This window comes from Mya arenaria, chromosome 16 (assembly GCF_026914265.1).
Source record: "Mya arenaria isolate MELC-2E11 chromosome 16, ASM2691426v1".
Lineage (NCBI taxonomy): Eukaryota > Metazoa > Mollusca > Bivalvia > Myida > Myidae > Mya > Mya arenaria.
In genome coordinates, this window is record NC_069137.1 from 21,507,853 (window position 1) to 21,523,979 (window position 16,127).

At 35.3% G+C, this 16,127-nt stretch overlaps 1 protein-coding gene across 1 annotated transcript; it reads right to left on the bottom strand.

Moving 5' to 3' along the window:
- Positions 1-316: 316 nt before the first annotated feature.
- Positions 317-15,043, bottom strand: LOC128221164 (protein KTI12 homolog). Its single transcript, XM_052929637.1, has 8 exons — positions 14,842-15,043; positions 8,450-8,501; positions 5,805-5,857; positions 4,920-4,975; positions 3,890-3,969; positions 1,772-1,931; positions 1,404-1,535; positions 317-478 (listed from the first exon to the last, which is right to left on the bottom strand). The coding sequence occupies exons 1-8, from the start codon at positions 14,990-14,992 to the stop codon at positions 335-337; spliced, it is 828 nt and encodes a 275-aa protein (XP_052785597.1). The 5' UTR covers positions 14,993-15,043; the 3' UTR covers positions 317-334.
- Positions 15,044-16,127: the final 1,084 nt, after the last annotated feature.

Below are 16,127 nucleotides of genomic sequence, written 5' to 3' on the forward strand. Positions count from 1 at the left end.
TTACTCGGACAAACTTTTTGTGTTCAAAATCACTGTGACCTTTACCTTTGACCCAATGACCTAAAACTCAATAGGGGTCAATGTAATACATGATGTTTTTTCTGAGATAATGACTTAAAGGTGCTTACATGCCAAACCTAAACCAAGACACCAACTCCGAGGGTGAGTCGTATTGCTAGTCAATTTCTTCAAATAGTCAAGCGTATAACTGCAAACGGACACCGCGAAAATAAAATAGTTAATGGTATATGGCCATAAAACAAATTACAGCATGTGACAATCTTGAAATCACAAGGCAAAACAAAGCAAAAATGGGGACAATGAAAGTAATTATTTATTTCAAGGTATTGTTCAAATATTGCACAAACATGTTTGATATTTTCCCCGGGTTGTCGACCGGGTGCATCTTCATATATGTTATAAACTGTCGCCGAGTTCGTTGCAGCTCGGCCAATGTAAAAGATCGAGTAAATTGAAGCTGAAATTAAGGTTAAGGAAATTAATAAAAAAATGTGATCAACAAATTGCAGTTTGCACTAGTTTTAATGTTAGATACACTGCTGCATCCAATAATACGATGAAAACTACAGGGGAAAAGCCAAGTAGTCGAAAATACAATAAATAAACCCTGTCTGGACACACAAGGCAGGGGCCCAAACGACAACTAGAGACACAAACGTATAAACGTACTAACACCACATACACACATTCAAACACCGCAGACAGACCACACATGCATCAAAATAGCTTTACCGCTAGATCATGGGTTTAACGCCTTGGATCGCTCAGTAAAACATGAGTTCACTGGAACACGAGTTCACTGGAACACAAGTTCACTGGAACACGAGTTCACTGGAACACGAGTTCACTGGAACACAAGTTCACTGGAACACGAGTTCACTGGAACACGAGTTCACTGGAACACAAGTTCACTGGAACACGAGTTCACTGGAACACGAGTTCACTGGAACACGAGTTCACTGGAACACAAGTTCACTGGAACACGAGTTCACTGGAACACGAGTTCACTGGAACACGAGTTCACTGGAACACGAGTTCACTGGAACACGACGAGGGCACTGGAACACGAGTTCACTGGAACACGAGTTCACTGGAACACGAGTTCACTGGAACACGAGTTCACTGGAACACGAGTTCACTGGAACACGAGTTCACTGGAACACGAGTTCACTGAAACACGCTGGAACACGAGTTCACTGGAACACGAGTTCACACGAGTTCACTGGAACACGAGGGCACTGAAACACGAGTTCACTGGAACAAATAGGTTCACACAGCTATACTCAAAAAAGACAACACCAGTGCAATGGCAATATCTTAAAATAGGTTTGGGATAGAGTCACCCCCCCAAAAAAGGTGAAAATACACATTGTAAAGGATACTTTATCAGTGGCACCTGGGATGCCAATGTTGTCCCCGGGAACGCTCGTCTTTTGTGACTCCATTATAACCCCGAGAATATCTTGTGTGGTTTTGTCCAATTCATACAGGAAATTTGTGGAAGACAGTGGTTGCTGAAAAGAAGAAATTGAGACTTCATAATAACTCCGAAAATATCTGGAGTTGTTATGCATATCATGAAAAATATTTTATCGATTTATAGCGCTTGATACATAATAGGTCACCATATATTGTGCACAATTAACGACATTCAAGTAATGATATCACAACAAGTTTTTTCACTAAGTATATAAAAAATATGACATTATTTCATGTTCTAGACATTATAAAGAAAAATTATCCCACATACAGGTAAGGTTGAAGCATTAGGAGGCGGGGCCTTTCTCCTCAGAAGTGCGTCAACAATGGCTTCAAATGGTAAGGCATCATCCTTCTGGACCACGAACAGAGGGCTATCCCATCTGTTGTTAGCTTTCGGCTCCTCAAACCGTTGTACCAGGCCATCAAAACTATAAAAACACAAGGCCAGGCTAAAATATTTTCTCTTGTTTTCCATCAGATAATTTTACATGACCACTAAACGCAAGCTCCACCACTTATCACTGGTACAAAGAAAAAGGGCGGTCGAAACTGCAAGAACACAGTGTAAGGCTTCAGTCTTAATGTTTAAACTCTTCACTACTGAGCTTGTTTCTGCAGTTTTCCATGTAAATATTAAATATTTTTCATGTTTTCCATCAGATGATTTTACACGTCCACTCAACGCAAGCTCCACCATTTATCAGTGGTGAAAAGAAAAAGGGCTGTTGACACTTTCGTGGTTCAGCTGTGCCTTGTGTTTACTTCGACGCATGTGAGTATGATTTATATTTTATTTGACAATTTCATTAAACGGACATATTTTGAAAACCCGAGAATGTGGTACTATGAAATAACATTTTTACTGCAGGTTGGCTGTGACTTCGTTTCAAAATTGTGCGAAATGGGATGCAAAGAGCTTTTCACCCGAATCGGACTTTAAAAGGCAGCTTATGGGTCCTCCTGGAGAGTGATAACATCGCTCTGTGTTAATTGACTTCCCTGTTTTATAACATCATAGCTAAGTTGACTTCACTGATTTTTTTCTCATGTTAACAATTGTCACCCTTCTGCTAGTAAGAGCCATTATTATTTAAAGATGTCATTGTAAATCCGACGCCTTATTTTCGGATAACGACAGACTTGATAAACTGCAGAGACAGAATCAGTATCATGAAGACCGCATAGTGAGCCTCTTACATCATCTTAAAAATATCACCAGGCTGAACTATTGTAATTGCTGAAGTCATTGTTTAAAAACTTCAATATAGGCCTTTACTCTAAATAAAAGGCCCACAACTCCGGCTTCAACAAATAAAGATAGTCGACTGAAATAATGAAGGCCCACAACTCCGGCTTCAACAAATAAAGATAGTCGACTGAAATAATGAAGGCCCACAACTCCGGCTTCAACAAATAAAGATAGTCGACTGAAATAATGAAGGCCCACAAATCCGGCTTAAACAAATAAAGATAGTCGACTGAAAAAATGAAGGCCCACAACTCCGGCTTAAACAAATAAAGATAGTCAACTGAAATAATGAAGGCCCACAACTCCGGCTTAAACAAATAAAGATAGTCGACTGAAATAATGAAGGCCCACAAATCCGGCTTAAACAAATAAAGATAGTCGACTGAAATAATGAAGGCCCACAACTCCGGCTTAAACAAATAAAGATAGTCGACTGAAATAATGAAGGCCCACAACTCCTGCTTAAACAAATAAAGATAGTCGACTGAAATAATGAAGGCCCACAACTCCAGCTTAAAAAAATAAAGATAGTCGACTGAAATAATGAAGGCCCACAACTCCAGCTTAAAAAAATAAAGATAGTCGACTGAAATAATGAAGGCCCACAACTCCGGCTTAAAAAAATAAAGATATTCGACTGAAATAATGAAGGCCCACAACTCCGGCTTAAAAAAATAAAGATAGTCGACTGAAATAATGAAGGCCCACAAATCTGGCTTTAAGAAGTGTAGAGTCTCTTTTCCAACCAGAAAACAACAACAACACAACACCATTAAACGATGATTGGCATTACCTAAATGGCACTCTTGTAAATCACATAACTTCTAATGTAAAAATACAAATTAGAACTTAAATCTTTTTCACTAAATCTCAAAATTACAATGAAAAAAACAGGGACAAGCCCAGTTGTCGAGGGCCCAAACGACAATGAACTAAAGAAACAATCATATTAACACCACCTACATAAATAGAAACAACAAAGACAAATATATAAGCTGGTCCATACACAATCTAAAACTCTATATTAATGCCTCAGAATATATTTACACTGTTTGGTCATTAACCACATAACACAACACTACTTTGTAAATTGATCATCAATGTTAATCGAGAACAATAGCAAAAGGTAAGTCTCACATGTCTTGGGAATATCTTTCCTCGTCCGGTCTGGCCATGTTCCACTCGCTGGCAACATCCCTATTTGTATCACAGAATATCTAAAACATAAAAAATATATATTAAAATAATGGTTTCAATCCTGGCCACTGTTGTCCAGTTTATTTAAACCAATTTGTCACAATTTCCGCAGCATAGAACTTTACTAATTCACAAACAAATTAAAATTTAAAAAGTTAACATCTAAAAGCTTGTTTTATATCGTACCTTTTGTCGTGACTAAAAGTCTAAATTCCGTTACCATAAGCTCAGCCTATTCTCATTAGTAGAATACACTTAATCAAGTAAAAAAAATAACAACGAGATTTTTGTGAATTAAATAATTATGTTGCCTGCTTGTTGAAATTTTGACAATTCAAGGGCCATAACTCCAGAGTGAACAGGTCGTTGTCAACCTTGAGGAGCCATTCTCAGCAAAAAAGATTGCACTAATTGAAGGTAATATTAACGCATATTCCGTGCCAATCATGGGTTTCAGAAAAAATGGATATTTATAAAATCCATTTTTATCCACGAAATTGAGCACTTCCGTTCCGTTATATTCGCTGATTTCTACATCGTGAATGTCCTTACATTTTTTTATTGAAATGCAATTTACGCAAAAACAAGGGGTTAGATAGAAAAGGGTGCTAAGTGAAATTAAATAAAGAAGCAGATAGAGACCTTTCGCTATCACCTCCCAGCATGGAAATTTACTATCTGTATCCTTACTATGAATATTAAAATGGTGCCCAGGCATTTTAATATATCCTAATTTGGACATGTTGCTTATGAAAAGTATGTTACAAATCAGAATGACAACACCTCATCATCTGGCATTTTATATATATATATATATATATATATATATATATATATATATATATATATATATATATATATATTGCAGAAACACAGAAATATAACTGCTTGTGTAAAGAAATTTTAGCAAAAACAGATGTCAGAAATAAAGAACTTGCGCATGCAGATGGGCATCAAAAATAATACTTACGACTACTTGGGTGGTTTGACATTCCTTTGTTACACAGTACAACTCGTATCGAAAACCTGATAAACAAAAATAGTATGTTACATTTTTGTTACTAGATCTTGTTTGCTAAGGAAACATAATGTTTTTCCATGATCTGGAAATATAATATTGTAGATGTAAATTATAAACATGGTACAAGATAATCCTTTTTTGTACTATATAAATTAAAATATACCGCTTATGTGACATAGTGGTTAAGGTGTCTGTCTACGGAGCATGAAGTTGAGGTTCGAGTCCCACTAATGGCTTGTTCTGATATGGCCAGTTGCTGATCCAGCAGCTAGTTTAATTTATAGCACTTATTTGCTTTTCTGCCAGGCGCCCAGCATATTGAACAGGAATCAGAAGTAAAGATATTTATCAACCAAGGTGTCTCATAAGAACAGAACAGACAGAACAGAACAGACTTATTAAGACTTATACTATCGTACATCGTCTAATCACATATAATAATTCACTTAATTATGTCATGTGTATGTACAAGGTAAGTTTTAAAGTTGAACAAAAGCGTTACAGGAGCGTTATTTAGTTATAATTAACTACTATAAGGTATAAATATGTAAACGCAGTAGTGTAACAGCTTCATAAACAGGCTATAAAAGAGGATGAACAGAATTATGTATCGTTGTTTAGAATACAGTTACGGATACATAGTGATTCCTTTACGTATTTACAGAGCTTAATAAGCTCAAATCTATTAACAGAGTTTAATAGTTGGTGATATTTAAACACGGAGGGGCGAACATATGAGTCAAGCACACTGGCTCTTTATTGAGAGGGGTGACATTATAATAACAAATACTTTTAAATTCAAATGGTGAAATGAATTAAAAAAAACTTACAAACCTTTGATATAGTTCAGGGAATCCAATATTGTTATGGCGTCTTTCCCAAGATTTCTGGAAAACACAATGTTAAAGATGAATTCAATATTCATTTTAGTTTTAACTTATTTGTTTTTACGATTGTGAAACAAGTAATGATAACTTATATTAATCACTCTTGTGGGTGGATGTTGCACAAGAGTTTTGTCTTGCGTTGTTGGGGAAACCGAAGAACCAGGAGGAGACCCACTTGTCCGACTTGGTGACCCCAAATCAAACTCTAGAAACATATGCCCAGGCCGGGAATCGAATCTGGTCCACGAGGTGAGAAGCGAGTGCACTTACCACTGCACTAACCGGACAACCTAAATAATATATTCATTAAATTGCAAAAGCATGTACACAATATAAAAGAATATAATATAAGAATAATGCATGGTCCCCACGGAAAAAAGATGTTTTCATATTCTCATCTATTGTATTCATAAAAAGTTAAAAAACATATTCTCATCTATTGTATTCATAAACCATTTTAGTGAAAAATTTCAACTTAAGGATTTTTTTTTCTAAGTTGTATTTAAAGAAAAGCTAGAATGCTTTTGTGCAAATGAATGAAAAATGCGAGAACCCCCCCCCCCCCCCCCCCAAAAAGCATATGAATAAATCTTATGAAAAATAGAGGCTATTTAAAATATTCAGACAATCAGTGTTAGAAATTTGAATTATTTCACAAAGTTTAATAGATTTTTTAAGCGATTTTTTGAACCATTCCCCAATCATGAGAATAATCTTCTGACATAAATTCTAATAAAGAAAAAAATCAAACCTACCCGTTTTTGGACAAGATGTTACCCTAACCACACATTTTTTTGCCTCATTCTGACCATGTTTATAATTATGAATCTCTTCTTCCCAAGATAGAGCACTATTAAAAGCATTTGTTATTTTCTTTTCTTTTCATTTTAAATCTTGAAAGATTTATCATTGTATTGACATGCGCAGCAGTGCTCCAGCTTGGCCTAATAGCAGTTGGGAGCACCCTACTTCCCTTTTCCAGCACCCGGCTGCCTTTTTATATGCTCTGATGAGCCATTTTGTTTGACAGAGCCCTCCGTGATAATAATGAACTAGATTTGATATATATTGGACATATTGTCAAGCCATTTGTTAGAAAAAAGTATAAAATACTACATTGTATTAAATAAATATGCATAATTTTGACACTCACATTAAGTTAAGATAACAGCTAGTGTACATTGTATTTTGTAACAATCAGAATTAACAATATAATTGAACAAAATTACAACACATTCACAATATGAATTGAATATTGAACCTTGCAAATATACACCATAAAGGCTCATTCAATGCACTTCAAAAGTGCCCTTTTTGACCTAGCACCCTGCCCTTTTTAAATTCTGTCTGAAGCACTGGCGCATGTCATAGCTTATTTGAGTTATAAGGGCAGTTTATCTCAGTTGGTACAGCACCTAACTTGCAAACCCTGTTCGATCCACGAATAGGCAGCATAATTTTATGAATCTGTGACAAGGTGATGGAACAAAATTCAAATTGACTTCTTACGGCCTTTATGAAAGGTAGCAGCATAGATGGGTTATATCAGGATTTGAAAAGGGCAAGGTACTAGGTCAAAACGGGCACTTTTGATGCCATTGAATGAGTCTAAATGGGGGCACTTGCAAAAGGCCAATGTTAAATTCTTATTGTGTATGTGTTGTTTCTACTTTCCATACCAACAGATGTTATGAATACCTAAGCTGTTATCTTTACTTAAAGCTGCACTCTCACAGATATACCATTTTTACAACTTTTTTTATTTTTTGTCTTGGAAATAGCAAATTTTTGCATAAATATCTGCAAACCAAAGATGTAAGATTACTGACAAAAAATCAGATCGTAGATTTGCATATTTCCGTTTGAAAATAAGGTTTTATGGCTTAAACCGTTACGAAAAATGCATAAAACATCAATTTTTGAACCTAAATATAAAAATCTGCGGTCTAATTTTTTGTCAGCACTCTTATATAACTGGTTTCCATGGATTCTCGCAAAAATTGGCTGGTTCCAAGACAAAAAATAAAAAAGTTGTCACAACGTTTAATCTGTGAGAGTGCAGCTTTAAATGTTAAAATTATGTATACTATATTTATTATTTTTTTACTTATTTCTGAAGATTGACTACTAGTAATTCAAACAAAAGGGCACATCAGGGTGTAGTACAAAGGCAGCAGGGTGCCCCACCCTTCTACTTAGGCCTAGCTGGAGCACTGTTAATATAAATATCAGCTAGTATGGGTCTGCAGCCTGGGATCATGATTACGAACAGTCTGAAGTCCAAGTCGAGTCTCAGGCTCAGAAAAGCATTTTTATGAAGGAACAAAAAAATCATATTTATTCAATTTCTTTTACCGAAATATAAGTAAATATAAGTACAATACTCAAATAGTAATATATTTCAGCAAATATCTTCATCAATGCTTTGGTATAAGGAAAATTACAATGAAATTAAATTTTGCCCTAGTGAGAATTGAGCTTGGACTCAGAATTGAGACTGTTTGTAATTACTGCCCCAGGTCTTTTACAATAATATAGATCACAAAGATAGTTGGACTGATCTATATGCATCTTACTTCTATCAACATGTACCTTTGAACAGCTGATTTGAGATTCCCCCGCACCAATTTCTCTTGTTTAGAATCTGAAAGTAAAAAGCAGTCATCGAAATTAGACTTTGGTTGAACAAGCCCGAATTCTGACACAAGTGATTGGCATCAACAGTCTGAACAAGTCCTGCTATATAAAATCCAGGATTTGAGCCAGCCCGGAAACCATTTTACCAGTGCAGGGGTTGTGAGCTTGAGCTAATTTTGACCATTGAAAAAGAGTTATTTATGTGTCAACTAATTATAAATGATAGGACCTGGTTGTAAAATATATAATGATGACTTATCTTGCAGATATATTTCTACATATATTTTCATTTAAAATGAAAAAAATCTTAAATGAAAGTTAAGAAAATAAAATATTTTGGACCCCCAAAAAACAAACTTTCATCATATTTGATAGTATTATTGTTGAATGTGGAACAATTCTACTGCAATAATTGAACTTCAGGGAGCAATTTTCAATAGGCCTGGCTGCAATTGGTCTGCCCCCGTGTTTATACTCTTAGCCCTTAGCAATGGTATACGGCTTACAACAAGGCCCAAATTTGCAGACAATTCACTCCAAATTGCAAGATGATACTTCGTAGTTAATAAGGCTATACAGCTTACTTACAGGACATAATTATAGATTATTTAACATTTATCAATACAATACAAATATATTTGGTCGAGTACACAGCTTGGAAAGTCATATTGGATGACTTTCCAAGCTTTGTACGAGACCATATATATTCCATATTGTACAGAACAATGTTAAATGACCTTTTTATTCTATACCTAAATACTTTCCCAAATATATTCTGTATTGTACAGAAAAAATGTAATAATAATAATAATAATACAATTTTAATTATAATAAGTATAGGATAACAATATATTTCACACAGTGAGCACCAAAATTTCACAAGTGGCGTGGACAGGAGTGAAACATTTACTTTTGAAACATTCACTTTTTGGAGTTCCAGGGTGAAATATATTGGTATCTTACACTGAAACAAAAAAAATCTTATTATTATTTGCCTACAAATGATATAAAATGTTTTATCGTTGTTTTTCAGAAAAGTGAGTCAAATTGTATGTGAATGTAACATCATTTTGGAAATGAAGTCGTTGAAATTGTGTCCTAGCACAGTATGCGCTGCCTTGACTTGATTTGGAACTGAAAGCAGGCTAAAATTTCAGTACTGGCTAAGGTCACAAGTCCAAACCCTTTTTGATTTTTTTTATCAATTATCCTTGAGAGTTTTTGTTGTAGTTAGTTAAAATTTTGTATGAACCATCTTTGGTTAATGTGATAATATCTGTTAAAGACAGATTCAGGATCTTATCAATTTTATGTTGAAAATCATTCATTTTATGGACAGTAAATTACCCTTCAATTTATGCTATCAAGGAAACAAAAAGTTATACCGAACACTTGAAAAGCGAAAATACATGGTCATACAATTATAATTAATAAGTATGCTATATTAAATAAACAAATTATAAACATTTATTGTTTCCACTGTTTCTTAAAACATGTGCTTTTAATGTGAAGCATGATTTCTATTTATAAATATCTTGAATGTAGGTCAACAAAATTGCAAGGCCTCAAAGATGTGCATGTGCCCTCTGACCTCATCCCCACTTTTGCTACATTTTTATCTTTACGTATTAGAACATTGAAATTGGCATTATTAGAAAAAAATCAACACAACAAGATGAAACTTCGCAAGTGTGACCAAGCCTCTATATTAATCTAAATCATTGAAAAATTGATCAAGGTAAACAAACACATGTTTTAACAGTTGATAGGGATTTGTGCCCTGTTGGGAAATGTACCGTCAGCCATAGCCACAATAATGCGCATATAGGGAACTTTTTTAACATTTGGATATTCATTTTGTTCCCTAAATGCCACAAGTGGAATGATTCATACCAATGTAAAATATTTTCTTCAAATGTAACTCCACAATATTTAACACTGCATTGTTAAACAAGAGGCCCATAAGGGCCTATGCTCTACTGGCATGGTTCTTGTGGCCGTTTTAATCCAGAGCATGTATGTATGGGTAAAAGGCAACAGACATATAGTTCAGGTTTTGTGTTTGGGTTACCGGAAAACGTTGCACGTTCAACATCAGAGGACAAAAAGTATTGTAATTAGATTAGTTGCATGAACTATATTAATATGTGCCAAGTAAAAGTCATCTGACAAAAAAAATGCTTTCAAAACTGTACTCATGTTCAAAAGGTCAAAGTCAAGGGCATACAAGAACAACATTGATGCTCATTTGCAACACTGTAGACATGGTCTAAATATCATTGCTGAAGCTTTAAGAATAAAAAAGAAGGTCAAAAGGGGTGGCCGGCCAGCTTTGGCCCCAGGGGCATATTTTGAGCCTGGTGGAGCCTTATTCAAAATAGCAAGTGTCTGCAAAGCTGGTTCCGACAAAAAGATTATCAAACATTCTCAATTTAAGTATACCAAACCTGTGAACCCCGGGGGATGGCCAGTAATGACACCAGGGGCATAATTTGAACAAACATTCACAAGCAATTGTGCTGAAATGGATGCGCGAACACACAAAAAGATTTTCAAACCTTTCCAAATTTAAGTTAAACAAACCTGTGAACCCTGGGCGTGGCCAGTAACGACCCCAGGTGCATAACTTGAACAAACATTGACAACCAATTTTGTTAAGATGAATGCGCGAACTATAGACACTATGAGCTAAAAAAAGGGCTTTGGGCTTTCAACAAGAACAAGGCAGAGTAATTCACAAAATCAACTGCAGAATCAACAAGAGCTGTCACAGTATGTGACGAATGCCCCTGAATGTGACATTGACCTATGAACAAGGTCAGTACATGAAAAGTTAAATATCAAACAAATACATTTGGCAAGTTATTTCAAATTGCCTCTGGACATAAAAAATACCACCTTTACTTGACAACCTACATTCTTATGTCCTTATATTCAGCATTCCATTGTGAATTAACACTAAGTGTATCTTTCACCTTAAGAGGTAGGGACATGGGTCTTGTACGTGACACGTCGTCTTGGTATGTCGAACACATGTGGCAAGTTATTTTAAAATCTGTCCATACAAGAAAAAGTTACAGCCCGGACATAACAACCAATACTCTGTATTCTGATATGCAGCATTCCATTGTGAATAAACACTAAGTGTGACCTTGACCTAAGAGGTAGGGACACGGGTCTTGCACCCGACACGTCGTCTTGGTATGCTGAACACATGGGGCAAGTTATTTAAAAATCTGTCCATACAAGGGAAAGTTACAACCCGGACACGACAAACTATACTCTATGTCCTTATATGCAGCATTCCATTGTGAATAAACACCTAAGTGTGACCTTGACCTAAGAGGTAGGGACATGGTTCTTGCACGCGACACGTCGTCTTGGTATGCTGAACACATGTGGCAAGTTATTTTAAAATCTGTCCATACAAGGGAAAGTAACAGACTGGACACAAGTTATTGAGCTGGACACACTGACGGACGGACGGACTGACCAACGGTGCGATTTTAATATGCCCACCTTTGGGGGCATAAATAGCAAGTTGTCTCCCTTAATCCTAGACTTGACTTTACATGTACATGTAAACATGGCTAAAAATAGAATTCGGTCATGCAGACCTGGCTAAAACTAGGTTAGCTAAAAATAGCATATCTTTCAAACTTTCAAGGTCCATAATCTAGGCATGCATGGGCAGATATGGCTGGTTTTCGAAAGGAACCGAGCTCTAATTGATACCTAAATACTGTACAAGTTTCATCGAGAAACATTCAAAAATGAAGACTGTATCGCGTTAACAAGAAATTGTTTACAGTGGCACGGACGCACAGACTCATGGACGCACATACTACGTACACATTATCATCGCATAAGCTCTTCTGGCCTTTGGCCAGTAGAGCTAATAAAAACACATAAGTTAAACATAAATTATTTTTAGCTGATACCTTTCTCTTATTACACTTAAGTGTTTTATGAAACATAAATTTAGATTGATCTGTTAACACCTTTAGCACATAGGCAAGTGGCCAGATTAAACCTCCCAGTCAATAGCCAACTTACTGATAAGCAACTACTTCCTTATTTGTAAAGGCATTTAAGGGTTATTGAAAAAGAGCAAATTCATACGGCAGTATGACCTTAAGATCAATATTACTCACAATAATTGTGGCCAAATCTTTTTTTATGTGAATATATTTTTTATAGATAATTAAATTATCTAATAAATGGTGTCAATGATGAAAAATTTAATTATTTTATTACATCTGTGAATGCATTTCCAAGATCAAATTGTAACATTTCTTTGAAATGTCATAATTTCATTAAATTAAAGGGTAAAAAAATGCTGGGATCAATCTAAATTTTATTGCCCCTGTCATAAAGACCCATCTGGATTAAAAAGCCGACAATTGATGTTCTAGTGTATTATACACAGAAATATGACATGAATATCTGGTGTCCACTTGCACAAATGTGTTTACCTTACCTATTTTACGGCCAGAACCATGCTGAACATCTATCAGCTCCACAGAAAAAAACAAGCTGTCATTTTCACATGATGATAATTAAATCAATTCTGTATATATATGTGCATGATTTTAATATGTGCTTCTACACTTTTGTAGTGTTTTTAATAGTCACTGAAACTTGCACTGGCAAAACCAAAGAAATCTGGCTCATTGTTTGTGTCTAAAATGTTGATTTATATCATTTTGGGAATATATAATGAGATAAACAACACATCTGAGGAAATTTAATGTCTGATATACAAGAAACAAACAAGGTATGTAACTCAAACTTACCAGATTTCACTATCGAGTCCAGTTTTTTTAAGTTTCTTAATCAACATACACACAATCCATTTTAAAATAGGTGACATGAAAAAAGGAGTCAATGCCCTTTAAAATGGTATGCAATATGTTGGTATAACTTTATTGTCTTTTAGACAAACAAGCCAAATCCAATGTCAGATTCTCGTCTTTTTCTGTAGTCAGAAACTGTACAGCAAATTCCAATTTTCAGTGTGTCCCTGTGTAAACATGTCTACACACAGAAATATTTAAGTGATTTTATGCTTTGATATACAGAAAATACAATTCCGTTCGATGTCACAAAAAGGGTGCAGGAAGAAGTGAACCATTTCACAAGTGAACCAGTTCCTAAGTGTACCATTTCAGGACCAAGTGAACCACATATGTATTATATAGTGGCTATTATAATAACTAGTAATTATCGCCATTTGAATGCAAGACTCAAGAGTAATTACCAATTAATAAGGCCAATTAAAATACAATTATCCATTAATTACACCCACACTTATTTGTTTTTGGGACATGATTGAGGTGTAAATAACAAACATAGATCATTTTTTGAACATATATGAAATAAAATTCAACAAAGTAGGATGTATTGATAATATATTCATTATAAGGATTAAATAAAAAGGTATTTTGTTTTTCATTTTTCTTTTCCTTTTTTCAAAACATTGTTATATCAAAATACATAATTCTAATAAATAAACACTTTGATATGATTAACAATGTATTCATATTATCTATTAAATCATTTCTACTCAGGAAAATAAACTCTGAAACATAACATTACATTAAGAGAATATTCCCTATATAACATATAGATGGTTCACTTCGTCTCACCGAGTGGTTCACTTAGTCTTGGTTCACTTGGGAAGTGGTTCACTTCGTCCTACATTCTCACAAAAAAAACGCCACGAGTTTATTAACAGTATCAGTCTTCAAACTAAATCCACTTTGTAAGTTTGTAAAAGGCAGCCATATTCCATATGCGCTTAGATGATGATATTGAGCAAGTTTCAAGTTTTTTTTTTCATTATGGCATATAATATGCATGTGATATAACAAAACAATGAAACACATTTCAGTTAACTTTATAAGCAATAATCGACGGCTTCCGCCATCTTAGGAACTGTGCGCGATATTTTTGCTGTTGTGAAATTAGCGTTAGGTTAAATAACACTAAATTTTACTTCTATCGGAGATCGAAGAAACGGGTGGCGGAAAAAATAAAAATACAGTTAGGAATTTGAATCTTTTTCTTTTTTGGGTTTTGCAACATTTAGGAACGGCGCTCCCGTAAAACGAAAAGGAAGCCAAATGAAAGATAAAAAACTCTGGCCTTATATGGACTATGTCAACCAGTACAGTGAAATTTAAATGTTATTTCACAGTTTTAAACAGTGAATCATCATTTTTAATTCACAGATACTATCTATAAACCACTGGAAAGCATATAAAAATAATGTAATACAACTTAAAATAGCAATTTTGTTGGCGATTTCTGGTCAGTAATGTGAAAGTTATGAAAAGGCTCTTTACCTGAATATACTTCATTCCGGTTGACACCCGTGCTATGATCGCTCACAACAGTAACATCTTTATTGTGATCAGATTCAAAATACCTCTTTAATTCATCTGATCTTCTCGATTTCCCACTGCAGGGGTAACCGCAAATCAAAATAAAAGGCATATTTTGGTTTGTTTATATTCTCACATGGGCGCTGCCATATTAAATCAACCTAAAGAAAAAATGGAAACAAAATCTTGGTTACTTTACACTATTATTATAATTAGTTACTAAAACTCGGAACGGAATACAGAACCTGGCACAATAACCGGGATCAATACACAACACATCCCCAAGTCATTTTGGGTAATAGTTTTTGGTAAATTAACGCAAAGAAGAAGTGAATGCAATACCAGTCACATCTTAATATTGGTAGAGTTGAAGAAAAGTGATGGAGTACAAGGGGACCGGTTGCAATACCCTTGCTGTGTTTGAAGGCACGTCTTGGTTCTTTTACGTGCCCGTTATAAAGCACCGACAAACATAGGAACACATTCCTGGGTCTAACCGGTACTGAATTCTTCCATTTACAATGTACATAATGCCAAGGTCCAGGAAATGATGAACTATATGTATTCCTTTAGATCTTGCGGTCAAGGATAACCATTGAAAGTACAAGCACTTATTTCCAACGGGGTCCTTTGTTTTTGCTGAAGGACCGGCACGAGGAAGAGACAGTGGTGGGATACAAGGAAGTCCGGGTGCGATACTCTAGATCCTTTTCGAAGAAACCCCTTGGTTCTTATACGTGCTCGGTGTAAAGCACCGATACACGGGGTACAACTTTCCTGGGTTAAACCAGTACTTAGTACAACACTTTTCCAAGCACTACCCTTTAAATGTGGAGAACCAAGGGAGCTACATGTACTTGTACCAATTTTAACGTCTTTCGGTATTACGCGGCCAGGGATCGAACCCACGACCCCCCGCTCCGTAGGCGGACGCCTGAGCCTCTAGGCCTCTAAGAAAGGGACTTGTACAAAAAAAATTAAATCGTCTTTCGGTATGACGCGGTCGGTGATAATTCCATAACATTTTGTATGGCTAACCTCACAAAAGTATACATGTTTCCCACAAGTTTACTATCACCCAAGGAAACGCAATTACAAACAACTTTGTTGGAAAAAACAAAATATAGAGAGTTGTTTCGATATATCTTTTTTTCTTATGAGTTATCCTCCAAATTTTTTCACCTAATTTGAGTTTATGTTGGAGCTTATGATTATTGTTATCATATACCCGACTTTAAATAAAGATT

Bases quoted from the DNA above. Each gene is read 5' to 3' on its own strand.
- LOC128221164 (XM_052929637.1), bottom strand. From the start codon at position 14,992: ATGCCTTTTATTTTGATTTGCGGTTACCCCTGCAGTGGGAAATCGAGA. The intron at 8,502-14,841 runs GTAAAGAGCCTT...TTTTACTTTCAG, and splicing joins CCGGAATGAAGTATATTCAG to ATTCTAAACAAGAGAAATTG. The intron at 5,858-8,449 runs GTACATGTTGAT...TGTGTTTTCCAG, and splicing joins CTCAAATCAGCTGTTCAAAG to AAATCTTGGGAAAGACGCCA.